The following is a 27,291-nucleotide window of genomic DNA, read 5'->3' as shown; positions in this document are numbered from 1 at the left end:
CTGGTGAAATTACTGATATACCTCTTGGAGAACTAGCTATAATTTTTATTTCACCCTCATAATCGGGATCAATTACCCTAAGATTTATCTTAAGTTCTTTTAGTGTAGAAGAACTGTGTCCCAATAATAAGACTACTGTTCCTTGGGGAAGAGGTCCTTTTACTCCTGTGGGAATGATTTGAATTCCCATCTCTGGAGTTAGTACTGCTCTGGCAGAGGCGCAGATGTCCAACCTTGCGCTCCCTCTAGTTTGTCTGATGAGGGATTTAATGGATAATGTGTCCTGGGTACTACCCTGATGGTGCTGCTGGGTTCCTCCATTGCCCCATATACTTGTGATTTTGGGCCCCGGAGCATTGGGCCCTCCAATCCGTTTTTTGGCAATGGAGCCTGATGCCTTTCTCCACGATATCGTGGGTAAACACTCGGTCCTTGTCCGTTTTTTGATAACGGAATACCCTCTATGGTGGTTTGAGGACGGCATCCATTAGCCCAATGTCTCCTCTACGGCATTGTGGGCAAATACCCGGTATTCTAATTCTTTGATACCTAGCTTTGTTAAACCCTCCTCCTATGGGGCAACTTCTTTTAAAATGTCCTGTTTGATCACAATTATAGCATGTTTTTGGCCTGGCATCTAAAGCCTGTTGTACTGCTGCCAAGACTTGCCCTTGTTCATTAATGTCTCTACATAATTTAATATATGTGTTTAAATCTTCATGTCTCCATGGTCTAATGACCTCTCTGCAGCAACGATTTGCTTGGTCATAAGCCAGTTGTTTTATAAATGGCATTGCCTGTTCTGTATCCCCAAATATTCTAGAAGCTGTTTGAATAAGCCTATCTACAAATTCAGTGTAAGGTTCATTAGTTCCTTGTATTACCTTAGATAATTGTCCTTGTAAATCTCCATGCCCCTGTAAAGTTTTCCATGCTCTAACCACATCTACAGCAATTTGTGCGTATATGCCAGGATCATATTCAATTTGTTGCTGTTGACCCTCATAAGGTCCTTTTCCTAACAACATATCTAGATTTCTTTGAGGGTAACCGGCTGCTGCATTTCGCCTAGCTGTCTCCATGCAAAATTCCTCATTGGCAACCTTCCAGAAGAAATATTGTCCTCTATTTAGCATAGATCGACACATGTTAGCCCAGTCTGCTGGCGTCATGTCCAAGTTGGTAATGGATTCGACCATGCTCACAGTGAAGGGTGCTTGCGGCCCATAGGTTGTTACAGCCTCCTTTAATTGCTTCACTGTTTTGAAATCTAAAGCACAGTGAATTTGTTGCCCTCCTGCCTGCTCAAGTACAGGGCATGCTAATCTTTGGGGTCCTGCCTCAGGATTCCGTCCATCAACTACGGGAGTTGAGGGCTGCTCAGCTGTAGATGGAGCTGTTGGTTGAATTACGCCCTCTGGTGATAGAACGGAGTTAGTAGCAGCCTCCTGTTGTAATTCCCCGCCTGATGGTTGTTTTTCCTCTAAGCTTTCTTCCTTCAAATTTTCCTCTGTCTGACTAGCTCGAGAGACCTTCTCTTTTGCTTGACCTAACATGTTTTCTACCATAGTCTGGATCTCTAACAATTTACTTAACAGTCTTTCGGTTTGTTTTTTGCTAGTTTCTAATATACTATAAAGGTAACCCAACTCAATAAGATAGCGTGAAACAAAACCGAAACAGAATGAAACAAAAACAGAACAAAAAATAGTTGTATCAATTTTCTCTTTCTCAGGGCCGAACAACTTCAAACCTTGAGCCAACCATTTTTCCCAGTTTGCCTGAGAAAATTCTAGGGATAGGCAGCTTGAAACAAAAACAAAATAAATCAAAACAAGAACACATTGTTTTTTGAAATGGTCACCCATTCTCTCGACTTCCCTCAGGGGTGAGCAATTTTACTCACCTCCAAGCTTCAGGCGTGCCCTGCACGGGCCACCAACTGCTGCAGTCTGGCTGGGCACAAAATCACGAGCCACTCAAGCAGAAACAAACTTTATTTTTTGAAACTGCTGCCAATGCCCCATACACGTCCAGGAAGATTGCCGATCGGCCCACGCTGCGTTCTCCCGGATCCCAAGAGGCAGTTTCTCCTTCAGAATTCCCTCCTACCGCACTTCCCCAACCAATGGGAACTCTCCAGGAGTCCAGTAGCAGGCTGAGGTGGACAGCAGGAGTCCAATATCCATATGAATGCAAATCTTAACATAATCATATCATCTCAATGGCTAACTGGCGTCATCTTTCAACCACAAATGCCATGCATCATATTACTTGGCTGTGGCTCTTAGCATGACACAATTTTATTTCTTTATGACTAAATAAAACTCCATGTTTATATACACCATATTTTCTTTATCCATTCATCTGTTGATGGACACTTAGGCTGTTTCTGTGTTTGACTACTGTGAATTGTAGTGCTATAAATGTGGATATGCATTGCTATAATATGCTGACTTTAATTTGATTAAGTAATATTGTCTCTTCTTAAAAAAGAGGTGGGTTCTATTCTGTAACATTTTGGTTAATAAATGTTACATTCAGTTAAAACTGCTCTTTGAGATTAGAATGAGATTTTTGAAAGGATTGATCAAATTAGCAAAATACCCTTTCAAGTAGAAGCAAGGATACTTGAGTTCCCTCTTATTTATAGTGTTTGGATGCTTTTGCTTAAGTAGTTTTTTCTTTCTTTCTCTCTTTTTTTTTTTTTTTTGGTGTGGGGAGGTACTGGGAATTGAAACCAGGAACACTTTATTACTGAGCTATGTCCACAGCCCTTTTTAAATTTTTTTTTATTTTGAGACAGGGTCTCCCTAATTTGCTGATGCTGGCCTCAGAATTGTGATCCTCCTGCCTCAGCGCCCCAAGTTGCTGGGATTACAGGTGTGTACCACTGCACCTGACTTAACAGCAATAGTTCTGATCTTTACAGTAGGGCCATTTGGTTTATTAGTTTTAACTGGGAATAACAGTAAGGTGCCGTATTAATTATTTACTCACTGCTGGGTGGTGTATTAGTTACCTCATTTTAGTTGCCTCATAGTAGTTTTGTGAATCAGATTTATTTTGTAGATGAGAAAATTAAGGTATAGAAGTGAAGTAACTTGCCAGGATCACACATGTAAAGTGGAGCTGAGATTGGAACTTAGGTTTGTTTGCTTTTCAAAATTATGTTTGAGGCTGGGCACAGTGGCACATGCCTGTAATCTCAGTGGCTTGGGAGGCTGAGATAAGAGGATCACAAGTTCAAAGCCATCCTCAGCAATGGTGAGGTGCTTAACAACTCAGTAAGACACTGTCTCTAAATAAAATAAAAGTGGGACTGGGGATGTGACTCAATGGTCAAATTCCCCTGAGTTCAATCCCCGGTACCCCTGGCCCCCCCACCCCCCACAATAAAAAAAAGTTTGAAAAGCTCATGCTTCCCTCCCATGTTATGATTTAGTCAACAATGTTTTAAATAAATTTTTTAAATTTAATTTTTTCCTTTTAATATATGACTCAATATTATGTTAGAAGCTTGGGAGGGAGATAAAGAAATATAAGCCTAGTACTACCCCAGAGAGCTTAAAATCTGTTAGAATAAAGGCAATCACATATGAATAAGAAATAAAATGATAGTACTCACGTGATTAATTTATTCACTGGAGTGACTACTATGTGGCTGGTATTGGACTGTTTCTGGGCATAAAACAAGTCTTTTTGCCTTTTTGGAAATGTCCTTATTTTAAAGATCTTTCTTCTTGACTGCAATATTACAAATAAACAAGATAATTGTAGATTATGACCAAACTGTAGAGGAAATAAACAGGGTAATATGATAGAGTGTAAGGAGGGAGGGAGTTGTTACTCACATAATATATTCAGGGGAGGACTTTGTGAGGACAAGTGGTGATTTGAGCTGAGATCTGAAAGGTTGGAAGTCAACAGCTTCAGGAACAATGGGAAGGAGTATTGTTGTTAAAGACCAAAGGCAGGACAGAGACTGGCATGTTTGAGTACATAAGAAAACAAAACAAAACAAAAACCTAAGTGGCGAGAACATGGAGAGTGAAGATGGGGAGATGAGGATGTGATAGGAGTTTTGAAAGTTAAGAAGGGCCTTGTCTTGAGAGCTGTCTTAATCTGCTCTGGCTGCTATAGCAAAATACCATGGATTGGGTAAACAACTGAAATTTATCTCACAAGTCTGGAGGCTGGGATGTCCAAGATCAAGGCACCAACCGATTTCATTTCTGGTGGTTGATGGCTTTTTGGTACTTGCATGGTGCCTTTTCACTGATCCCATTCACCAATTAAGACTTAATTGCCTTCCAAAAGACCCTGTTTCCTAATAACTATCACCACAGGGATAGGTTTCATGAATTTTAAAGGGACCCAAAACATTTCGATCATACCAGGAGGTCAGACCATTGGGATGGAAGGTGAGATTTTTGGGTAGAAAGATAGTATAAAGTAAGATGAGTTGTGCGAAATGATGCATGCCAATAATGCCAGCTATTTGAGAGGCTGAGGCAGGAAGATCCCAGCATGGACAATTTACAAAATCCTATCTTAAAAAGACATTGTCCTATAAAAAGACAATGGGACGTTATTATCTTTTAAATATATAAACTGCCCAGTAAAAAGGGACAATGGGCAAATATGATATCTTGGATAGTGGGACAAAATGGGTTAGAGGGGAGGGGGAATAAATCCCAGTATCTCTTCCAACAATCAAAAGATGATATAGCCCATGTTACTAATATTTCTGTTCCAGTCTACCTCAGATTTGACTATTGGTAAAATATCTACCAATTTTTCACATATTCACCAGTCTCACGTCAAGAGCAAGGACAAAAAAAAAAAAAAAAAAACAGCAGTAGGACTCTGTGCCATGGAGACCTTGTCCGTTAAATTTCTATAATGATTCAATATTAAGAGTGAATAAATGGAGTGTTTGGGGGGAAAATGAAGTTACAACTATTTAAGGATAGAAATCAAAATGAGATGTGATTATTTTGAAAAATTAAGTTGATTAATGTTGTTAATTTATTATTGTTGTTGTTGTTATTTTGGTGCTGGGGATTGAACCCAGAGGTGCTTAATTACTGAATCACATTCCCATCCCTTTTTATCTTTTGAGACAGGGTCTTGCAAAGTTGCGTAGGTCCTTGCTAAGTTTCTGAGACTGGCCTTGAATTTGGGTTCTTCCTGCTTTAACTTCCTGAGTTGCTGAGATTACAGGTGTGTGCTACTGTGTTTGGCTAGTCTTGCTAATTCAAAATAAAACAAGTTAAATATTGTTTTATTTAATGTTTGTAATTGTTTCAATTCTTTTTATATGTTCACTGTGAGAAGCCACTTTGCTTACAACTGTTTAAAATTTAAAACTAATTTTTTTTAAAAAAAATTTACTATTTAGTTTTATTTAGGTGGACACAATATCTTCATTTTATATTTATGTGGTGAGGATCGAACCCTGGGCCTCATGCGCGCTAGGCAAGCACTCTACCACTAAGCCATAACCCCAGCCCCCAAAACTAAATTTGTTGTTAACTGATGTGTTAAAACATAAAACTTGTACATGTTTATGTGATGCCTTGTATATGTATTGTGTAATGTTTAAATCAGGTTAAACCTAGCTGGTTTTTTTTTTTTTTTTTTTTGTGGTTGGAGCACTGGGGCTTGAACCCAGGGCACTAAACCACATCCACAGCTCTTTTCTGTTTTTTATTTTGAGACAGGGGCTTTCTAAATAGTTGAGGCTGACTTTGAACTTTGGCGTAACAACTGAGCCACATCCAGCCTTCTTTAATATCTTATTTAGAGACAGGGTCTCACCAGTTGCTGAGGGCCTTGCTAAGTTGCTGAGGCTGGCTTTGAACTTTCCATCCTCCTGCCTCAGCCTCCTGAGCTGCTGGGATTATAGGCATGTGTCACCGTGCCCGGCTCCTACCTTTCTTGATGGCAGGATTGGGTCTTTATTAATTTCTTCCTTGTTAGAATAGATGAAACATAAACAAATGAAAACTATTTAATTCTTAGAGATGTGCTGACTGGCCTAGAAATGAGAGAAGATGGTAGAAAATAATTTAAAAAATTTTTAAGGAACATATTTTATAAAGAAAAGTTAGGGTAATGAATAAAATATGTAAGACTGGACATTATTACATTCCATTAATTTTAATAATTATGCTAAGAAACTATCTAATTGCTATATTATTGATATATATATATTTTGAAAACATAAACTCTTTTAACAAATTATTTCTTACAAATCTTAGTAAAACATGTGAACATGGTCTGGAATTTTTTTTTTAACCCTACTCAGGAGTTAATGCATTTATGGATGTTTGCATAAGACAGGAGACTTGTGGGTCATAGGCAAAGAAGTTTATTACTTAAGGCATAGTATGTAGCATGATGTTAATCTCTGTGTTACTTCTCTTAGTCCTAAGACACAGCTCTGTGGAATTCCCTGGGTAAAAGGGGAACTTAAATTTTTGGCTTACCCGCAAGATGTAACTATAGGGGTACAAGAGACCCATCAGGACTATATTTTCTAGCACAACATTATCTACTTATTTTTTTGGAGGGGGGGATTGAACCCAGGAGTGCTTTACCACTGAGCTTCATTCTTAGTCCTTTTTATTTTATTTTATTTTTGAGACAGGGTCTCGCTAAGTTGTTGAGGCTTTGAACTTGCAATCCTTCTGCTTTAGCTTTCTAAATTATCTACTTTTTACTAAAAAATATCTTACAGAATTCCAATTTTAGTTGAGTTTTCAAGTTGAAATGAATATATTTATTATTGAAAAGTTTCTTTTGGATTTTTATTAGGACAGATGCTTTGAGCAGGGATGTTTTTGCTTTGACTTTTTGAAGGGATGCCAAAGTTTTCTAAGATTGTTTATTGTGTATTCTGAAAATAAATTGTAACTATCTTTCCGAGGCCTGTTCTGTATTTGTTTGCAGTCTAAAAAAGTTGGAAAAGAATGTCAAGATACTTGGGTGTTGGGCTGAGGCTGTGGCTCAGCAGTAGAGCGCTCGCCTAGCATATGTGAGGCCCTGGGTTTGATCCTCAGCATCACATAAAAATAAATAAATAAAGGTATTGTGTCCAACTACAACTAAAAAGTAAATATTAAAAAAAAAAAGATATTTGGGTGCTGTCTAGCTTTGCAACAAATCCTTGTGTTTTGGCCAGAATTTTCTTATATGTAAAATGTTGGGGGTAAAGTTAATTCATTAAGGACTTTCATTAGGACTTTCTAAGCAATATCGTATTCTTGGTTAAACAAATAAGGTCAGCTATATTAATTTAATTTTTTATATATATTCTGTGATGTAGACTAAACAACATATTCAACATCTGCATACATGTGAGTGCATAGTATATATCTTTAGTTTGGATACTGTGGTTTCTTTTTTTTAAATATTTTTTTTTTAGTTATAGATGGACATAATGCCTTTATTTTATTTGCTTATTTGTACGTGGTGCTGGGGATTGAACCCAGTACCTCACTCATGCTAGCCAAGTGCTCTACCATTGAGCCACAATCCCGTCCCATTTGTGGTTTCTTAAGAATCATATAGTAAATGTTTTAAAAAAGTACACTTTATCAGGGTGGTAGCACATGTCTATAATTCTAGCTATTGGGATACTGAGGCAGAGTATTGCAAATTTGTAGCCAATTTGAATTCTCTGTGCAATTTCATGAGACCCAGTCTCAAATAAAATAAAAAGAGTTGGGGATGTAGCTCAGTGGTAGCGTGCCCTTAGGTTCAGTCCTCAGTACCATAACAAAACCCATAGGTGGGCACAGAAACTGAGGCAAGAAGAATAAAAGTTCAGGACCAGTCTGGGCAACTTGGGGAGATCTTATTATTAATACTTAACATAGTTTTAAAAGGGGTATAATGATAGAGAACATAAAATTTTCAAAAAACACTTGTTAGTAAGTACTTAATCTCAAATCTTTCAATATATTGTATGTGCCTTGTTCCAGGAGAACCTTGGGATGTGTTGTTGGGATCCTCCCATTCTTCCATACAAATCCTTTTTCCAGGAATTGTTGTTTGTGGAGTTTATTTGGGTGTTCGCCAGTAATAATGAAGTAAAGAGAGAGTACATAGCCTTTTTAAATGTGTAGTGCATGGACTCCGCAAAACTTCTTGGGATTTAACTTCGAGATTCTCAAGGGTGATTAGACTCTTAAAACGTTAACAACCTAGAAGATATGGATATTGGTGTGGCTGTCTGATGGAGGAATAAATACTGCCAAAGAAAGTGGAAGATACATGCTCTTTCACAATTTTTTCCTTTTATGATCGGCAGAATCATTTTTTGTACTGTAAATTGCCCAATTCGAGTTGTAAGTTATGATATAAATGAACATCATTATCAAAGAGGTATAGTGTTTAATTATTGGTGCGAAATAACTGTTCTAGCCAAGTCACTAGAACATTGGATAGCAAAATGGAAATCAGTTCTTTCCTGCTATAGTGATTTGACCTTATTTTAACAGGTTAACATGGGATATACTAACATATCTGGCCTAGTTTCCCCTGAAGCTGTTGAAGCTGTCATTATATATATATAGCAAAAGCAAAGTGTCTTTTCTGGCCACAATTTGTGGGTCATCTGGTATCATTTTTTTAAAGGGTTTTGTTTTGTTTTTTAATATTTCTCAGTTGTTGAAGGATCTTTATAATTTTTTAAAATATCTTTTTAGTTGTTGGTGGACTTTTATTTTATTCATTTACTTATATGTGGTGTTGAGAACTGAACCCAGTGCTTCACATGTATGAGACACATGCTCTACCATTGAGCCACAACCCCAGCCCCGGACCTTTATTTTATTCATTTATTTATATGTAGTGTTGAGAATTGAACACAGTGCCTCACCTGTGTGAGGCAAGTGCTCATTTTAGTATATGAAATAACTATTAATACCTGCTAAGGGCTTTGCAGAATAGTCTTAATTATATTCGAGCTTGATTCTGAAATGACCCCCTTTGTAATGGTAGGTAGCTCAAAATTCAATTATATATTTGGTGAGAAGTATGAGTACTGGGCTGGGGTTATGGCTCAGTGGTAGAGCACGTGTCTCACCTAGCATGTGAGGTACTGGGTTTGATTCTTAGCACCACATAAAAACAAACAAAGGTATAAAAATAATAACATAAAAAAAGAACCATGAGTACTATAATTATTCTGGAAATAAAAAGAAATTGTACAGGGTGCCATAATGCATGCCTGTAATCCCAGCATCTTGGGAGGCTGAGGCAGAAGGATCACGAGTTCAAAGCCAGCCTCAGCAATTTAGCAAGACCCTAATCAATTCGGTGAGTCTCCACATAAAATACAAAAAAATGCTGGGAATGTGGCTCAGTGGTTACGTGCCCCTAAGTTTAATTCTTGGCACCAAAAAAAAAAAAAAGAAAGAAAGAAAAATTGTATTCCTTTCTAAGGAGTTCGTTATAATTCCTTATATTGACTTAAGGTTGCCTTTACTCAGTCAATACTAATAACTAACATTTACTAAACTTTTACTGTATGTAGACACTGTTTTAAATTTGCATGTATTATGTATTCAGTTTACCCTATGAAGATGGTGTGTATTGCTGTCTTCATTTTTAGAGAAGGGGAAGCTAAGCCACCAAAAAGTTAAATAATTTGTACAAGCTAGGCACAGTGGTACACACCTGTGATCCCAACTACTTGGAAGGCTGAGGCAAAAGGATTCAAGTTTGAAGTCAGCCGTAACAACCTAGTGGGACCCTGTCTCAATATAAAAAAGGGCTGGGGATGTAGCTCAGCGGTCAAATGCTTGCCTAGTACGTATAAAACTCTGGGTTCATTTCCCAGTACCACAACAACAATAAACAACAGAAACAACAAAAAACCCCAAGCTCCCATAGCTAGAGTATGGTAGAGCCAGTCTGACTCTAGAACCCAGGCTGTTTGTAACAGATAACATTAGTTTCTAACAAATTGCTGAGCTGTCAGGTTGGGAAGCCTAAGAAATGAAAGATTTGTGGGTCAATATAAAGATTTGTGGGTTACTCTATCTTTCTTACTCTCTATTCTTGTTTGACACACTTCTATTAAAAATTCACTAGTTGTCTGTAGGGTGAAGAAATGGGGAAGTGAACTTAGATCCTACTTCTTACTTCCTCTTTATTTTTGCCACCTTCTTTGCATTGCTGGCAACTCTCATAGCCATATAATTGCCACTCCACTAGCTGTGATCATATTTGTTTTTATTAATGTTACTTTTCAGGAGAGGAAGTATGGTATAATGTTTAAGAGCAAAGACTTTAGAGCCAGACTTCTTGGGTTTAAATCCCAATTCTACCACTTATTGGCTGAGTAACCTTGGCCTGATTACTTAACTATGTCTCTTATCTTTTTACCTGTAGGGTAGGGTAATACAGTATCATATTGCATATGAGTATTGGGAGGATGAAATGTGTGAGTATGTGTAGTGTGTTTAGAAGAGTGCATGCATGGCATCTAGTAAGTGCTATGTAAGTGTTTTCATTATCACTATTTTTAAAAAAATTAAAGAAATTTAACCTTTATTTATTAGTTGTTTTATTTATTTTTATGTGGTGTTGAGGATCGAACCAGGGCCTCACTTGTCCTGAGCCACAACTCCAGACCCATAACTGTTGTTATTTGAGAACAATTTTAAGTTGAACCAGTTACTGATTTAGGCTAGGGATCAGAATCTTTAAAATTTTTTTGATTGGTTCATTATATTTATACTTAATAGTGGGATTTATTATGTCATATTCATGCATGATTTGTGAAGTAATATATACCTATATTCAAAAATATTAATAGGCATTTGTAAATCATCATGATTAAGTATTATGAAGGGAGCTCTGTAAGCAAATAGCCCTGATTTCGAACTCAAAGTTAGGTGGGTCTTTATTTTCATTCCATAGGGTTGCAGTTCTAGCCAAAAATTGTAACCCCTTCAGGGTTGAAATTGAAATAGGTTTTAATGTTGAAATCTAGGTGTGTACAGTGTATTTTCTTTTTAAAAATTCTTCCAGGAAAACAGTTAAAGTATTTCATTGAATCTAAGATTCCATTTATCCCAGTTTCATAGATGTCAAAATATGAGGGGAAAATGGCTGATATTAATTGTAAGATGTCCTCAATAAAGATACATTCTGTTTTAGAGATACAGATGTGACAGAAAGTATCAGTATTGATGAAATACAATAAATCTTTGGCAAATCTGTCATTGAAGCTTCTTAGAATGGAGGACTATTAGTAAGAAGCTGAAGTAATTCTGTCAGTATGTTTTAGAGCAATCTTAGAAATGCAGATTTTGGATTCTTCATGTCATGAATATTGAACTAGTAACTATGAAACCTGGTGCTACAGTAGCTGCTGAGACTAGGGATCACTTGGATATTTGTCCAGTTCATGATGTTCACATATTCTGGTGTTAGTGGTGGTGCTCTGCTGTTTGTTGGTTATAGCCTGAGTAACTAAAGCTCTAAGGCTGAGTAGATGAGCTGTTCATTAAAGCAATGGTCTTTGTGTGGCAGTGTAGTTTGCATAGGGGTATACGTAATGCACATGTGTGTACATACAACTGAAGGAAAGGTTTCACAAAATAATAGCTGATACACTGCAGGGTTCTGATTCTGATAGAAGCCTCTTCTCCTTCATTATAAAAAGAATCATACTGCTCATTTTTATATTGGACTCTTAAAAAATAACACTTAAGTAGTTGAAACTACCAGGGATGGAAACAGAAAATTGACTCTTATTTGTTATTGTGACTTTCAGCAAGTCACCATTTTTCTTTTTAGGATCTTTCAGCCGTAGTAATTGTGCTGTTTCTATGAATAAACTTGTTGCTAGTTGAGGGAAAGTATATATAATGTAAATACATATAAATATAAAAGTACAAATCAATAAAACAGATATCTTTAATCTTTTGTAGGTCATCAAATTTGAAATATTTAAAGTGGATACAAAACTATTTCCGCAATGCAGACAATTAAGTGCGTTGTTGTGGGCGATGGTGCCGTTGGTAAAACATGCCTCCTGATATCCTACACAACAAACAAATTTCCATCCGAATATGTACCGACTGTAAGTATAAAGACTTCTGTTTGTGAAATGTATTATAACTTGATATCCTTAGAAATTTCTTTATGTACTGAAATTTTCTGTTTTTAAAAATCTTAATTTCTCATGGGTAAATTATATACACTTTAATTAAACAGTTAAAAAAACAGTGGAAAGCCAGAAAGGGTGACACAAGAGTTTGCAAAGGGAGGCAAAACTCCAGTAGATAAGATTCTTTTTTTTTTTTTTTTTAATTGGTTGTTCAAAACATTACAAAGCTCTTGACATATCATATTTCATACATTAGATTCAAGTGGGTTATGAACTCCCATTTTTACCCCAATTACAGATTGCAGAATCACATCAATTACACAACCACATTTTTACATGATGCCATATTAGTGACTGCTATATTCTGCTACCTTTCCTATCCTCTATTATCCCCCCTCCGCTCCCCTCCCATCTTCTCTCTCTACCCCGTCTACTACAATTCATTTCTCTCCTTGTTTTTTCCCCCCATTCCCCTCACAACCTCTTATATGTAATTTTGTATAACAATGAGGGTCTCCTTCCATTTCCATGCAATTTCCCTTTTCTCTCCCTTTCCCTCCCACCTCATGTCTCTGTTTAATGTTAGTCTTTTCCTCCTGCTCTTCCTCCCTGCTCTGTTCTTAGTTGCTCTCTTTATATCAAAGAAGATTTTGGCATTTGTTTTTTAGGGATTGGCTAGCTTCATTTAGCATAATCTGCTCTAATGCCATCCATTTCCCTGCAAATTCCATGATTTTTTCACAGTAAATAAGATTCTAAAGAGAGGTCTTGGAGAAGTATGCCTTACATCTTGAATGAGGTGACTTTTTTTGATATCTTGGCCAATGATTGATCAATGCTTCGAGGTCTTCTGGGGTGCTCTTCAGAGTCGTGTAACTTCAGAGAAAGTAGTATGTATCTTATGGAGCTGTTTACTTAGCAGTAATGAAGTTCTAGAGAAAACCTGTTTGGTTATGAGAGTACAGCCTTTGGTTGTCTTCCCCCATATGTGTGTGTGTGTGTATATATATATATATATATATATATTTTTTTTTTTTTTTTAAATAACTCCTTGTAAGAGTAGAGGTAAAATGGGGATAATGAGGATAATAAGATGAAACATATTTAGAGTGACAACACACTTGTGAAAATATACTTTTGGGGATACAGTGTTTGTTTCACTTGTAAACATTTCTGAGTCTGTATTGTAAGACTTTTATTATTTGGTGTAATATCAAAAGTGAGCTTATGGGTTTTTATATGTGTATATATGGATCTCTGAGAAAAGGATAAAGAAGGGAGAGGAATAGTAAAATAAAGTTTTAAATGAACCTATTTATTATTTAGGTAAAAATAGATCTGTGAAGCACTTACAATGTACCCATAGTTCCTGTTTAAGTTATTATAAAAATAGATTTGGTATAAAATGCATATTTGTGTTCACCTATGAACTGATATAACATAAGATAATAGAAATTTAGAACTGAAAGCATCAAATATATCTATCACCTTATTTATCTTCTATTGATGAGGAATTCAGGCCCAACCTGGGGATGAAACTTAGATGTCTTAAGTAATCAAACACTAGTTATGAGTAAAGTCTGGAATGGATGACAAGCTTTTATGATTCCCTGCTTTTTTTGTTGTTGTTGTTTTGTTTTAAAGATTTATGATTCCCTTTTTTTGGTTGTTTTTTGTTTTTGTTTTGTTTCACTATGTTGCATAGGCTAATCTTCAGCTTCTGGGTTTGAGTGATTCTCTCCTGTCTTAGCTTCCAGAGAAGCTGGGACTATAGCTGCATGCTACCATGTGCAACAACTGATTCTTATTCTAGTCTTGTATATGAGGGCTTTTTACTTTTTTTTTTTGATATTGGGAATTGAACCCAGGTATGCTCTGACACTGAGCTACATTCTTTTTATTTTGAGGCAGGGTATCATCAATTTACTGAGGGTTATTTTTCCGACTCTTCTTACATGTAACTTAAGAAAATAACCTATGTGGTTTGAGACTTGAAGTACAATTCATTTCATTTCCTTGTGAACCAGAATTGACTTCTTTACCATTTCACTGCTGTCCTTGTTTCCAACCTTTACATTTTAACAAGCTCCCAAACAACTTATTAAAACATGAACCAGAAAATTTGAATAGGGAGCTAAAAGGTTAAGCAGGGCTAGTCTTCAAATGTGGCACACTTTCCATTTTAGAAGCATAGCTTTTCTTTTTTCAAAAAATTGATTAAAATCATTTAATTTAGACATTTTTTATTGTACTTTGACAAAATTACAGTTATATATTAAAGCATTGCTTTTTAAAAAAAATTGTTATTTATTTATTTTTATGTGGTGCTGGGGATCAAACCTAGTGCCTCACATGTGTAGGCAAGCGCTCTACCACTGAGCCACAACCTCAGCCCCCAAACATTGCCTTTTGGTTGTAAACGAATTCAGAGGAATCCATGGATTAATATTGGGTCTTTGCCCACTTACCATTACCTCCCATTTTCACAAATAACTTAGTACAACCAATTATATATACCTAATATATTTCTAGTCAAAGATGATATCTTAGGTCATGTAGCTTGTACCCAATAACATGAATTTTTACTATATTTTCTGCTGCCAGGTATCAAACGCAGGGCTTCACACATGCTGGCAAATGCTCTGTCATTGTCCTATACTCCCAGCCCAACATGAATTTCACTATGAAATTCTAAATAAATAATCTGTCAGCTTTTTCTTTCACACTTTCCTGGAGTGCTTTACTATGTCTCTCATGTGGGCTTTTTTGCCACAAGGCTCTTCTCCTCTGAGACCCTGAAAGAAAAAAAGATTATCATGGATCTAGGAGATTTTAATTCTAGTTTAAAAGGAAATGGTCTAGGAAGAAAAACTTCCTTAGAAAGCAGATTGAACCTTGAAGTAAACTGTTATCTTAAATGTTTCTGACTTGAATAGGATCATTTTGCTTAAGTAGGGGCTCCTTCCATGATACCTATAACCCTTTTGTGGCTCTTTATCTAGTCTGCTGGGGTAGAGCAGCCATCCCAGGTTACTTTTTCCTAGAACCATTTAGTTCATGCAAGGGTTTAGTTGGCAAGGTTGGTTATATAAGGAAGATTGACTAAAGGAGGATTAAGTCTTAGGAAGGAGGCTGGGTTGTAGCTCAGTGGTAGAGCCCTTGCCTATCGTGTGAGGCACTGGGTTCAATTCTCAGCACTACATATAAATAAATAAAGGTCCATTGACAACTTTAAAATATATATATATGAATGATAAATCTTAGGAAGGAAACATTGCCTTAGGAACAGTCCTGTTCCATTTTGACCCACCCTTCACACACTAACAATGGTGTATTGTTTCGTTTTTAGGTTTTTGACAACTATGCAGTCACAGTTATGATTGGTGGAGAGCCGTATACTCTTGGACTTTTTGATACTGCAGGTGAAAACTTACTGTCTTTTATAATGTAATAGTTATTGATTTTTTTTGACATTTGGGAAATTTATACATAGCAAATCATTTACCTTATGTGAATAGTTAGCAGGATTGAATATAATGACCAAAGAGCAGTCCCAAACCTGGGAGGACTACTAGGAGTTTAGAGTATGCTGATGGATGGTGTGGTAGGAAATCAAATAGAGCAGACTGCATTAGAGAAGCTCTAATTGAACTAACACCCTGATGTGTACACCTTGCAGAGATTTGGGAACTATGTTGATGGTTGGGGAGTAACTAAGGGAATGAATTCAGAGGAAAAATGACTATTGATTGTCTCACTGCATTCCTACTTTCCCCTTTTTTAGTGCCTAGAGTTTCCTAAATATGCCCAAGGTTGTAATTTTGTAAACCATTATGATTGCTTTCATTTGAAGGCTTATGTAGTATGCAGTATAGTATGTGTTTAGAAAGCTGCTTATAGTAAGTAGCTTGTTATTTTATACTGTATCTGAAAATAATTTCACAGGTGAACCAAATTTATCTTACAGTATTTACATTTGTTTTCAGCTATCAAGATTATAAGAACAAACTATCTGCTTCCTTGAATGTACCTTACTCTTCAGTGTCCTCAGTTTTATTTTCTACTTGTTTTTAACAGTGGCTACATGTCTTAATTTCTGACTTCTCTCTCTAGTCTCTTATGAATTCAACCTAAAAGAAATCTTAGAAAAGTGATCTTTCAATTTATAGGAATTCTAAACTGTCTTCTTTTTATGAGTTAATTTTGCCATTGTCTGTCAGCTCTCATGGAGTGTGTTTATGCCCACTTTGAGGAACTGTCTGGATTTAATTGGGAGGGTGAAATGGAAAGATAATAGAAAACAGTTAAGTTTAGAGAAAATTCTAATGACTTGTAAGTAGTAAAAGTAATGGCATATTAGAGGCAACTTGAAAAATAGAGAAAACAGTGACCTATAATCTCATGATAGGCGAAGGACGTTTTCTGTGTGCCTTTGGAGGAATTGGTATGCTGAAAAAAGACAATTTATGGCTACTTGTGATTGAAAATTAAATTTTGCTTCCAGACTTCCAAGCTTATTTTTGTAAGCCTTTACAAAATTTTAATACCACTTTAAAAAGTTTTGTGGATGTATAATGCAATAAAATTCACTCATTTAAAGTATTCAGTTTGAGTTTTAAATTCACCATAATCAAGATATATAACTTTTTTTTTATCATCCTAAAAAGTTTTCTTGTGCCCTTTTACAGTCCTTTTTTTCCTTCTTTGAACTGACCTCAGACAACCATAGATCTTCTTTTTGGTTTCTATAGTTTGCTTTTCTAGTATTTCATGTATCTGGAATCAAATAATGTATAGTTTTTGTGTTTGACTACTTTCATTTGGCATGTTTGTGAGAGCCATCAATGTTGTGTGCATCAATAGTTTCTCTTTATTGCTGAGTAGTTTTCCATTCTATGGGCATACCATTTACAAGTTGATGGATGTCTGGGTTCTAGGTTTAAGCTATTATAAATGCTTGTGCTGTGAACTGCTTCCATATTTTAGCTGCTATAAATACGAGTGTTTGAATGCCTCCTTGAGACCTTGCTTTCGATTCTTTTGGGTATATACCCAGAAATGGAGTTGTTAGATCATGTGATAATTCTATTTTTAATTTTTTGAGCAACCTGTTTTCCACAGCGCAGTGCCATTTTATGTTCCTGCCAACTATGCACAAGGATTCAGTTTCTCCACATCCTTGCCAACACTTACTGTTTTGTTTTTTTTGATACTAGTCATCCTAGTGTGTATAAGATATTATAGTGTAGGGTTTTTGTTTGTTTGTTTGTTTGTTTGTTTTGAGATGGGGTCTTTTTATGTTGCACAGCCTGGTCATGAACTTCTGGGTTCAATAGAACTTGCTGTCTTAGCCTTCTAAATAGCTGGAACTCTAGGCACATGCTGCCACATCTGACTTCATTATAGTTTTGACTTGATCACTAATGATTTGTGATCTTGAGCATCTTTTCATACATTCATTAACTGTTTGCACGTCTTCTTTGGAGAAATGTTTATTTTAGTTCTTTGCCCTCTAAAAAAAAAAAAGTCTTTTTTTTTTTTTTTTTTTTAAATAATGTGCTGAGGATAAAACTCAGTGCCTCACACATGCCAGGCAAACATTCTGCTACTGAGTTACAACCCCAGCCCTTTTTGCCCTTTTTTGAAATGGTTTTTTGTTTTTTTTTTGGTTTTGAGTTTTGGGATGTCTCCGTAGATTCTGGATGTTAATTCTTTATCAGATATGTGTGATTTGCATATATTTTTGTGGAACCTTTTACTCTGTCGATACTGGCCTCCCCTCCACCACCCTTTTCCAAGCTAGGGATTAAGTCCAGGGGATATACCACTGAGCTCTACTCCCAACCTTGGGATTGTCTTTTTTTAAAATATATTTTTAGTTGTAGATGGACCCAATACCCTTATTTTGTTTGTTTAGTTTTGTGTGATGCTGGGGATCAAACCCAGGGCCTCATATGTGCTAGTTAAGTGCTCCACTGCTGAGCTGCAACCCCAGCCCCTTGATGTTGTCGTTTGATACATAAACATTTTAAATTGTCATGAAGTCCAATTTGTTGTTTGGTTGCCTGTGCCTTTGTTATATTAAAAAATCATTGCCATGGGGCTGGGTTGTGGCTCAGCGGTAGAGTGCTCGCCTAGTGCTTGTGAGGCGCTGGGTTCAATCCTCAGTACCACATATAAATATAAATAAATAAATAAAGATATTGTGTCCAACTACAACTAAAAAAATAAAAAAAAATATTGCCATGTCCAATGCTATGGAGCTTTTAATTTTTATTATTTATAAAATTATATATTTTTTCTATTCCTTCCAAATAATTCTTTTTTTAAAAAATTTATTAATTGAATTTATTTATTTATTATTTATATGTGGTGCCAAGACTCGAACCCAGTGTCTCATGCATGCCAGGCGAGTGCGCTACCACTGAGCCATAACCCCAGCCCCCAAATAATTCTTGGGGATTTTTGAAGGGATTGTATTGAATCTGTAGGTTCCTTTGGGTAGCGTTGACATATTGTCTGGGGCTGGGGTTGTGACTCAGTGGTAGAGCGCTGGCCTAGCGTTTGCAAGGCCCAGGATTCAATCCCTAAAATAAAGATATTGTGTCCAACTACAACTAAAAAATAAATATAAAAAACAAACAAATAAAACCCCAATATTAAGTCTTCTAATCCATGAGTATGGAATGTGTTCCCACTTATTTATGTCTTCTTTTGTTTCTTTTAGCAGTTTTGTAATTTTCACTCTACTAATCTTTCATCTCTTTTGGTTAATTCCTAAGTATTTTATTCTTTTTGAGTATCCATTGATTCTTGCCATTTTCCCCCCTAAGTCTTCTCAGTTTCAGATACTGGTCTTCTATGAATACATTAACTATACATATTATTTACTTTGTTAGTCATGAGAAGTAATGGATTTTATCAGCAGAGTTTGAGATTTTTGTTCCCTCAAGTGGTTTCACTATGATTGCTTCTTAGATATGATTAGGACTGATTTTTAACCATATCTGTAGCAACAGTTTATTGTTATTGCATTATTGTTGAATTACTACTAATGGACTAAATGATTGAAAACTATAAACTGGAAATAAAAGCAAGTAATTAATATAATTGTTGCTGTTCTGAATTCTTGACTTATATAAATGGAATTAGTTAAGTGAGAATATTGTCCCCAAGTATTTTATTACTAAACCATTCTATAAGTCTAAAAAAAATATGACTTTTCATTAGATAATTTGCTTTCTGGCTAATGATTAGTGTGTTGTTAAGCTGCATGCTTAATCTGTTGACTTGTGATTTTAACATAAGAACACCAAAATTCAGTTGCTGAATTCTCTCCAATTTTTTGCTTTAGGGCAAGAGGATTATGACAGATTACGACCGCTGAGTTATCCACAAACAGATGTATTTCTAGTCTGTTTTTCAGTGGTCTCTCCGTCCTCATTTGAAAATGTGAAAGAAAAGGTAAGTTGGTAAGATACTCTTCTCCTGAAAAAGGTCTTCACGATTTGTGTTGATCTGTCATAAAAAAAGTTTAGAGGCTTTCAGATTAACAAAGGTCTATTTAAAATACCTTTTCTTTAGTGGGTGCCTGAGATAACTCACCACTGTCCAAAGACTCCTTTCTTGCTTGTCGGGACCCAAATTGATCTCAGAGATGACCCATCTACTATCGAGAAACTTGCCAAGAATAAACAGAAGCCTATCACTCCAGAAACTGCTGAAAAGCTGGCCCGTGATCTGAAGGCTGTCAAGTATGTGGAGTGTTCTGCACTCACACAGGTAAGGACTGTGGTGAACCTATGTTTCTTTATGGTTGAGAGTTGCTTGTAGCATTGAGATGCAGAGATAATTTCTAACAGTGGTCAACAGTCCTCAAAGCTTCCCAAGAAGAATACGATTGGCTTCATACATTGTGTGTTGTTTTGCTGGAGGCCTCTGGGTTTATGGAGAACATTATTAGTCTCTAAAGCTCTTGCATTGGTGGGTTCCCATGTTGTTTTACTGAATGATTTGAAGTGGTCAAGTCTGTTTAAAAACAAACAAAAAACAAAATAAGAACAAAACAACTTTCAGGAGAGGTCCAGACTTATGGGAGAGAATACAAATGACTTTTTTTCTCTTTAGAGGCTTAAATTTTCATTTAAATATATCTGGGGGTTTTTTTGGCCAATTTCGACAAAATTGATGCTATATTGTTTCTGGGGCAATTCATTTGGGGCGGAGAATCAGTTAAAATATTTTGAGACTTTTTGGGTCAGATGAGGCTCCCTTGACTATTTCTGCCATAGTCCTCAAGCATGCTTCATGTAGTGTCACTATTCCTGTCTTTTTGGAGGCATTCCTTCCTCATGCTGATCTCTTCTGGCCATTTCTGAGTGCTTTGGATTTCTCCTAATAGTTAATGGGAACTCAGGTTCTGAGGATAGGAAGCAATGAGTGGGAGAGTTGTAAACCATTTATATACTTCAGTATCTTTACCTTTTTGTTATTGCCGATCCCCTCCTTGGAGTATTGTTTTGCGGGCAAAGGAAAGAATTATGGAAATAATGAGCACAGAGCTCTATCGTCTACTGGTACTGGTGCTTTGAAATTTGAACAATGAGAAGACATGCCTGATAATGTAGAAGTTACTAATAATTGTATTAAACCCACTTACATTTATTATCATGCTTTTTAGGTAATTGTTTTTATTAAGTTTTTAAAAAACACTATTGGATTCTTGATTATATGGGTAAGTGGCATATATAATTATGTATATTATATTTGCATTAAGTATTTAGTATATAGGACCTAACACGTAATTTAGTGTTTCCCATTTTGTGCTTGGTTGGATATTTAAAGATAATACTTTTATGCTGGGTGTGGTGGCACCTACCTGTGATCCCAAATGACTGAGGAGGCTGAGGCAAGAGGATTGCAAGTTTGAGGCTAGCCTCAGCAACTTAATAAGACCCTGTCTTAAGAAAAGATCTGGGGATGTAGCTCAGTGTAAAGCATCATTGCATTCAGTCCTCAGTACCTGCCCTTTTATGCTTAAATGGATATTCCCTAGAATAACTTCAGTTCCTACTATCAGACGATTTGAACACATTTTCCTAAAAGTTTTCCCAAGCTATTTAATGCTATTGTAAAAGCAAATATTTAGATGTCCAGAAGAATTTATATTTCTCATACAACATAGATGACGATTTAAAAAAAAAAAAAAAAAAAGCCTCATTGCATTTCCTAGAAAAGTGTCCCAGTATGTATTATTGGGTGAGGCGAGAGGGATGTGTGTGGAACATCCACCTCAGAGTTGGACACCACAGACTCTGTTTCATGTCCTGTGTTGCTAGATATGGGCTGTTTTTGGGAAAATGGAGGAAATAGGCCATATGGACCTAGTTTTAGATCACTGATGAAGCTTATTTTAGATAATTAGATGCTTCACTTAAGAGTTGTACATTGTGAACAGGTGTACATAGTGAATCATTTTGCAGAGAATAAATTTAGAAGGGTATAGCAGGTACTTTTTTTTTTTTTTTTTTAAACAGATTCTGAAGCTAGACATTGAAGCAAGAGAAAATAGAAAATGGGGTCTGTGATTGTGTATATGAATGAGAACTTTCAAGACTGCAGATTCATTAAAACGAAACTCTATGTAAACAGATAGTGGGTAAAGCCAAGATTAGTTTGGTTTCTAAGGTATTTATGCTTTGTCCATAATAAGAAAGGATTTCCTTCTTGTTATGGATTATACCCTAATTTCTAATGATCTTCCTCCTCTTTTTTTTTTTTTAAATAAAGTTTATTTCCTTTTCTACCTCTCACTTTTATATTTGACTGTGAGAATTTGTTTCTAGCTGTATAGAAAGAATTGTAGAGGAACTTTTAAGTTTTGTATAGCATTTCTTCTATGAAAATAAGGTAGAAAGAAGATAACTTTTTAGTCTCTTTCCCTCTTTTTAAGTACTTATTACTGTCTTGCTTTTTTTTTTTTTTTTTTTTTTTAAATCTAATGGAATGTGTGAGTACCGTTCCTCTGGACACCATTGTGGGGTAAGGGTGTGAGAAGGAACACACCTTCTGGGGCTCACAACCATTGGAGCTGTGTTCTGGGACTTTGGGGGACATTTTTACCTGGGATCAAATTGACCTAAAGAACATGTGAAACTGCTTTGGGTGGTAAACTTGTGGCTTCAGATTTAGGTGAGTTTAGATGAATCTATAGATCTGGGCCCAGGTACCACTATTACCAAGTCACACTGTCATGGTGGAGTTTCTGGCTGAGGTGTAAGTGTATTTCTACATCTTAATCGCTGTAGATCTGAGGATATTATTTGTTTTCACTCCATGCTTTATGCCCTGATACCATGCAGACATCTTAAAGCACCGACTGCTTGCTAAAACTCATTCTAGGACCCCATTCTTTGTTTTCTTATGATTCGGGTGGTGGTTACTTGCTCTAATAACATTGCTGAATAACTGAAGTGTATGCTGTTTCTAGAGTCCATTCATTAGGACTCCTCTCAGTTGCTACTGTTGCACAGTGAACACTTCTAAATTAACTTTTTTGTTCTAAGAAATTGATTTACTCTGAAATTCTGATTAATCCCATTCAGATATATCACTGAATCTAGAAACATGAAGCATGCCTGTTAGTCGCTATTTGTGTCCTTCAGTTATTCAGGGGCTGAATTCACATAAGCCTGAAATTGCAATAGATTTATTTCCAAAGTATGTGTGCCATTCTTTCCATTGAAATACTAGGAGATTATGTTTACATATCCATTCTTCTTCCTGGGCATTATTTACATTAAAATGTTGTAATATTAGATTTCATTGTATGATTATTTTAGAAATCAAAATAGTGCACTTTCATAAAAATTGTTGTCTTGAGTGCTCAGTTAACCTTTTTTTAAGGTGAAGTTCCTGTTCAGTTATATACTTTCCCAATATTGAGTTCAAGATCTAACATTGTGGCATTTATTTTTCTAAAAGCACATTGCTTCTGTGAATTCAGCTCATTTAATCCAGACTGCTATTGTATCTGCTAGTCTTTCTAATCCTCTAACCTGGCTGCTATTCTCTCTCCTCCCCTCTGTCTTGTAGAGAGGTCTGAAGAATGTGTTTGATGAGGCTATCCTAGCTGCCCTCGAGCCTCCGGAAACTCAACCCAAAAGGAAGTGCTGTATATTCTAAACTGTTTTCTCCTTCCCCTCTTTGCTGCTGCTTTCTGTCCCACTACTGTAGAAAATTAATTTAAAAACAAAGGAATAAAATCATCCTGTTTGAAAGCCTCTGCGTCTTTTTACTCACCACCTTAGAGCAATCTCTGTATTAGTTTTTGATCAACAATGCAATATCTTAATAGACTATTTTTTGTGATCAGTAGTCAAGTTGGGCTTGTTTAACTTTCTGCTGCTTGGGTTGCCTGATGCTCAGAGCTTTTTGGTTTGAAATTACTGTTGCAAAAGGGAATGTGGTCTGGCATTAAGAATGTCCTCTTGGAGAAAATAAGGAGAGTTTTTAACACTTCTAGATCTTAGTTCTAGATGGAGAAAGCAACACAAACATCTTTTTACTCTTATGATCAATTGTTAATTGTAATTGCATGATGAACTTTATGGAAAAAGGGTGACTTGCTAGTAGAGTATAATGGGGAAGGGAGGATTCTTTTCTGGTTTTCCTTTGTGTAGTGAAACTTTGTGTTGCTATTGCTTTGGCTGTCTGTGCTGTAGTGGAGTATTTGTCAGTGTGGGGTGGGGAAGATATTGATGTATCTGTTACTGCTTTATAAGTTCATTTGTTACATTATCTTTTAAGAATAGCTTCCATTTTAATAGTTGATTTAAGGTTTGTTAACATTGAGATGTAAAGCTGCCACCTTTATATTTTCTTGCTTCTGATTTATTGTTGTGAGGGAAACATACAATTGTGGTTACCTTTAAATTTTGAGATTAAAAATATACAATTGTTTGTATAAATGGCTGATGAAGCTTTATTCCTGTTGCATTGACTGGCTCTAACTACAGATGTATCAGGTACCCATCTCTTTGCTTCCTTGAATCCCCTTGGTTCTAATTGGTGGGATAAAGGGAGTTCAAAGTGAATATCTACGCAGCTGCCATAACTGTGCTCTTTGCCTGTGCCTTCCATACAGTAAGGATGCCACTGTCTGGGTGGCCTCTCAGTCCTTTTTCACATCCAGCTGTTTCATTTGAATGCAGAGCTGCTGCCCTGTTTCTATGTGAAGTGTTTCAATGGCACGTTAACAAAACTCATTGAATGAGCAAATGTGCTTGTTTGCTTTTTGTGACATACATTGGTCTGTAAAAACTTGTATGAAGGGATCATTGTCTTACACATGAGTATCTGTTCCTCTGCTCTGGCATTGCTGAATCCTTCCAGTGCCCTGCCTGGATAAAACTTGGTGAAGTGAGACTGTGATGTTGATATTCAGGGTTGTTCTTAATGTTTCTTCATTTGCCCACTCTTGAAGGTTTGATTGTTTTGAAAACTTGAACTCCAACTCTATTATACTGAAAATCAGACTGCCGATTTCTTCTTTCTACCCCTTTTCAGAAAGGCCTAAAGAATGTGTTTGATGAAGCAATATTGGCTGCCCTGGAGCCTCCAGAACCGAAGAAGAGCCGCAGGTGTGTGCTGCTATGAACATCTCTTCAGAGTCCTTTCTGCACAGCTGGTGTCGGCATCATACTAAAAGCAATGTTTAAATCAAACTAAAGATTAAAAATTAAAATTCGTTTCTGCAATAATGACAAATGCCCTGCACCTACCCACATGCACTCATGTGAGACAAGGCCCATAGGTATGCCCCCCCCCCCGCCCCCGCCATACTAGTTAATTTTGAGTAATTGTGTATTGTCAGAAAGTGATAAGTACTAGTTTTTGTTGTTTTAAAAAAAAAAAAAAAAAAAAAAACCAAACCACTTTTTTTTTTGTTTGTTTAAGAGCAAGGCATGCTTGTGATGACTTTGTAACAGACTAATTTGTTGAAGCAGTTCCCTGGTTCCAACCTGGAGAGTAATGAGTAATCCGGGACACTTTTGCCCCCCCACTTTTGGTTGGGGGGGAGTGTGTGTGGGGTTTATTTTTTAGTCTTTTTTTTTTTTTTTTTAATTAACTGATGGACAGCCCTTAGGAGAGGAGGACAAATTGATTCCACATTCCACTCCCTAGATCTAGTTTAGAAAATGTGTTCCCCACCTGGTGCTCTTAGGAAGGAGTATAGTAAATGCCTCGTTAAATAATATACTCCTTTTTGAAAGTTGCCTTTTCTCTCCATCCTTGAGTAGATCCAGTATTTGATGAAATTCATGAAAATGGGTGGCAGCTGTCTTGCCCCTCCTCTTTTCTAGGATGCACTCTATATGTGACTGTGACTTTCAAGGAAATTTGTTTGCCATTTGCTGTTTTTTTTTTTTTTTTTTTTGGGGGGGGGGAGGGTTCATTTCTAACTTCTTTCATTGATAAATGAAGAAAAGTATTGCACCTTTTGAAATACACCAAATGAATTTGGTTTGTAATTAAAAAACATTTTTTTCCCCTGTCAGTCATTGTTTTATATACTTAGCATAGATTTGCAACTCACTGTGTGGTGGTCCTAGAACCCAGCTGAAGACCTGACACACAGAGGAACTATGAGGGGTGGTGCTAGAAGACAGATGCCTGCAGGATGATTGGCATCCTTTCAGGTTTGAGGATGTGGGCCTGCTTCATAAAGAAGCTGGTGGTGGATGGGGTGGGAGAACATTTACGAACAAGGGGATTGACCAGTTGGGAATCCCCTTATTTCTGTTTTGCATATGAGGCCCCCCTAGCCCACTGATATTCTTTAATGAAAATCATGGCAAGAGTCTTGATTGTGGAGACTCTTCATAAGTGTTAATAGGGATTTTTTTTTTCCAGCTTATTTGGTTGCAGTTTCCAGTTTTTAAAAATGTTTAGATAATCTTTTTCCACCTTCCCCAAATCCTAAAACTTGTAGATTCATTAGTGTTGAACCAATGCTTTTTCCTGTCTCAATTCTTTGTATATGCATTCTTTTCAGATGTATTAAACAAACAAAAACCCTTCACAAGCCAGCCTGAGGGTTGTTATTTTCCCTCCGCCTCTTATTTTTCAGGTATTTAGGAGTGGGAACTTGACTCTTTCATAGCACCAAATTCTAACAAATTTTGAAGTAAGATTTTAAAGCTTTATTTTTGCTTCTTTACTGGCATTCACTTTGAGATATTTTCCCCTCTGTATGTTCAGGTTTGTGCCTTTTCCCTAAGTTTGACAGGCAGCCCAGAAACTACTTTCCTTACACTGAATAGGTAAGCATCAGTTCTTAGTGCAGAACTGTTCAGGAAGCTCACTGCTGTGTTGTTGGAAGGAAATGTTAGCACATCTCTAAGCATTAATTGGAAAGCTGCCAGTTTGCCCTAGGTTATCTGCATTAGTAGTTCTCGAATTTGACTAGTAACTTAACTAGAGTGCAGCTTGAGCATTAGAATTTTAAAAAATTTCCAGATATTTCTAAAGTACAGCTAAGTTTGAGAACCAGTGCTCCTAGGTTGTTGTCCCAAACTGTGACTCTCGGATTTTATTTTAGATTATTGTGAATCTGAGTCACTGATTCTTCCTTCCATCTCTCCACTCCCCAGTGTTAGGTATCAAACCCAGGGCTTTACTCATGCCAGGCAAGTACATCTCATCCTTCTGAAGCATTTTCTTTAGATGGCAAGAATAGTATATTTGCTCTAAGGGCTCTATATGGACCTGTATGAGAATCTTAAAACCTTAATTTATTTAAGGTTGGTATTTTGGTTTGATAGTTCTCCGTAGGGAGTTATATTTGCCATAATTCCCACGATTTCATACTGTGCTAGAATTAAGCAGGGTTGTTTGGGAAGGGGTTAGGAAGAGGCACACCTAAACTTTACCAGTTTTAAACCAGTGTATCATATTTATTGTTTACTATACGAGGGAGAGGTATCTGGATCTTACTTGATACCCTGGAGAGCAGAGACGTGTATCCTTACTTGTAGGTCCTTAATTATTACTGTACCTTTGATTTAGGGCAGTGTTGGACCTAAGATATGGCTCTGAAAGTAGTCATTGGATGGATACATGATTTTAAGAATGAATTGAGTCAAGTAAAGTACATA

The 27,291-nt window shown here is 36.5% G+C and overlaps 1 protein-coding gene across 7 annotated transcripts in view; it reads left to right on the top strand.

The window, feature by feature from the left end:
* Positions 1-25,592, top strand: part of Cdc42 (cell division cycle 42) — a 62,954-nt gene extending 37,362 nt beyond the window's left edge. For 3 of the 7 annotated variants that reach the window (XM_076861086.2, XM_076861081.2, XM_076861087.2), the window contains 5 exons: positions 11,955-12,106; positions 15,483-15,555; positions 19,488-19,597; positions 19,718-19,915; positions 24,701-25,592. In XM_076861086.2, coding sequence (XP_076717201.1) covers positions 12,002-12,106; positions 15,483-15,555; positions 19,488-19,597; positions 19,718-19,915; positions 24,701-24,790 — 576 coding nt within the window. In that variant the 5' untranslated portion in view covers positions 11,955-12,001 and the 3' untranslated portion in view covers positions 24,791-25,592. Of the gene's footprint in view, positions 1-2,806; positions 2,884-5,129; positions 5,227-11,954; positions 12,107-15,482; positions 15,556-19,487; positions 19,598-19,717; positions 19,916-23,227; positions 23,905-24,700 lie in introns of those variants that run through there. The other 4 variants (XM_076861082.2, XM_076861083.2, XM_076861085.2 and 1 more) reach the window with 4 other exon arrangements.
* The last annotated feature ends 1,699 nt before the right edge of the window (positions 25,593-27,291 follow it).

Source organism: Callospermophilus lateralis, chromosome 7 (genome assembly GCF_048772815.1).
Source record: "Callospermophilus lateralis isolate mCalLat2 chromosome 7, mCalLat2.hap1, whole genome shotgun sequence".
NCBI lineage: Eukaryota > Metazoa > Chordata > Mammalia > Rodentia > Sciuridae > Callospermophilus > Callospermophilus lateralis.
This window is presented reverse-complemented; position numbering and strand designations above follow the sequence as displayed.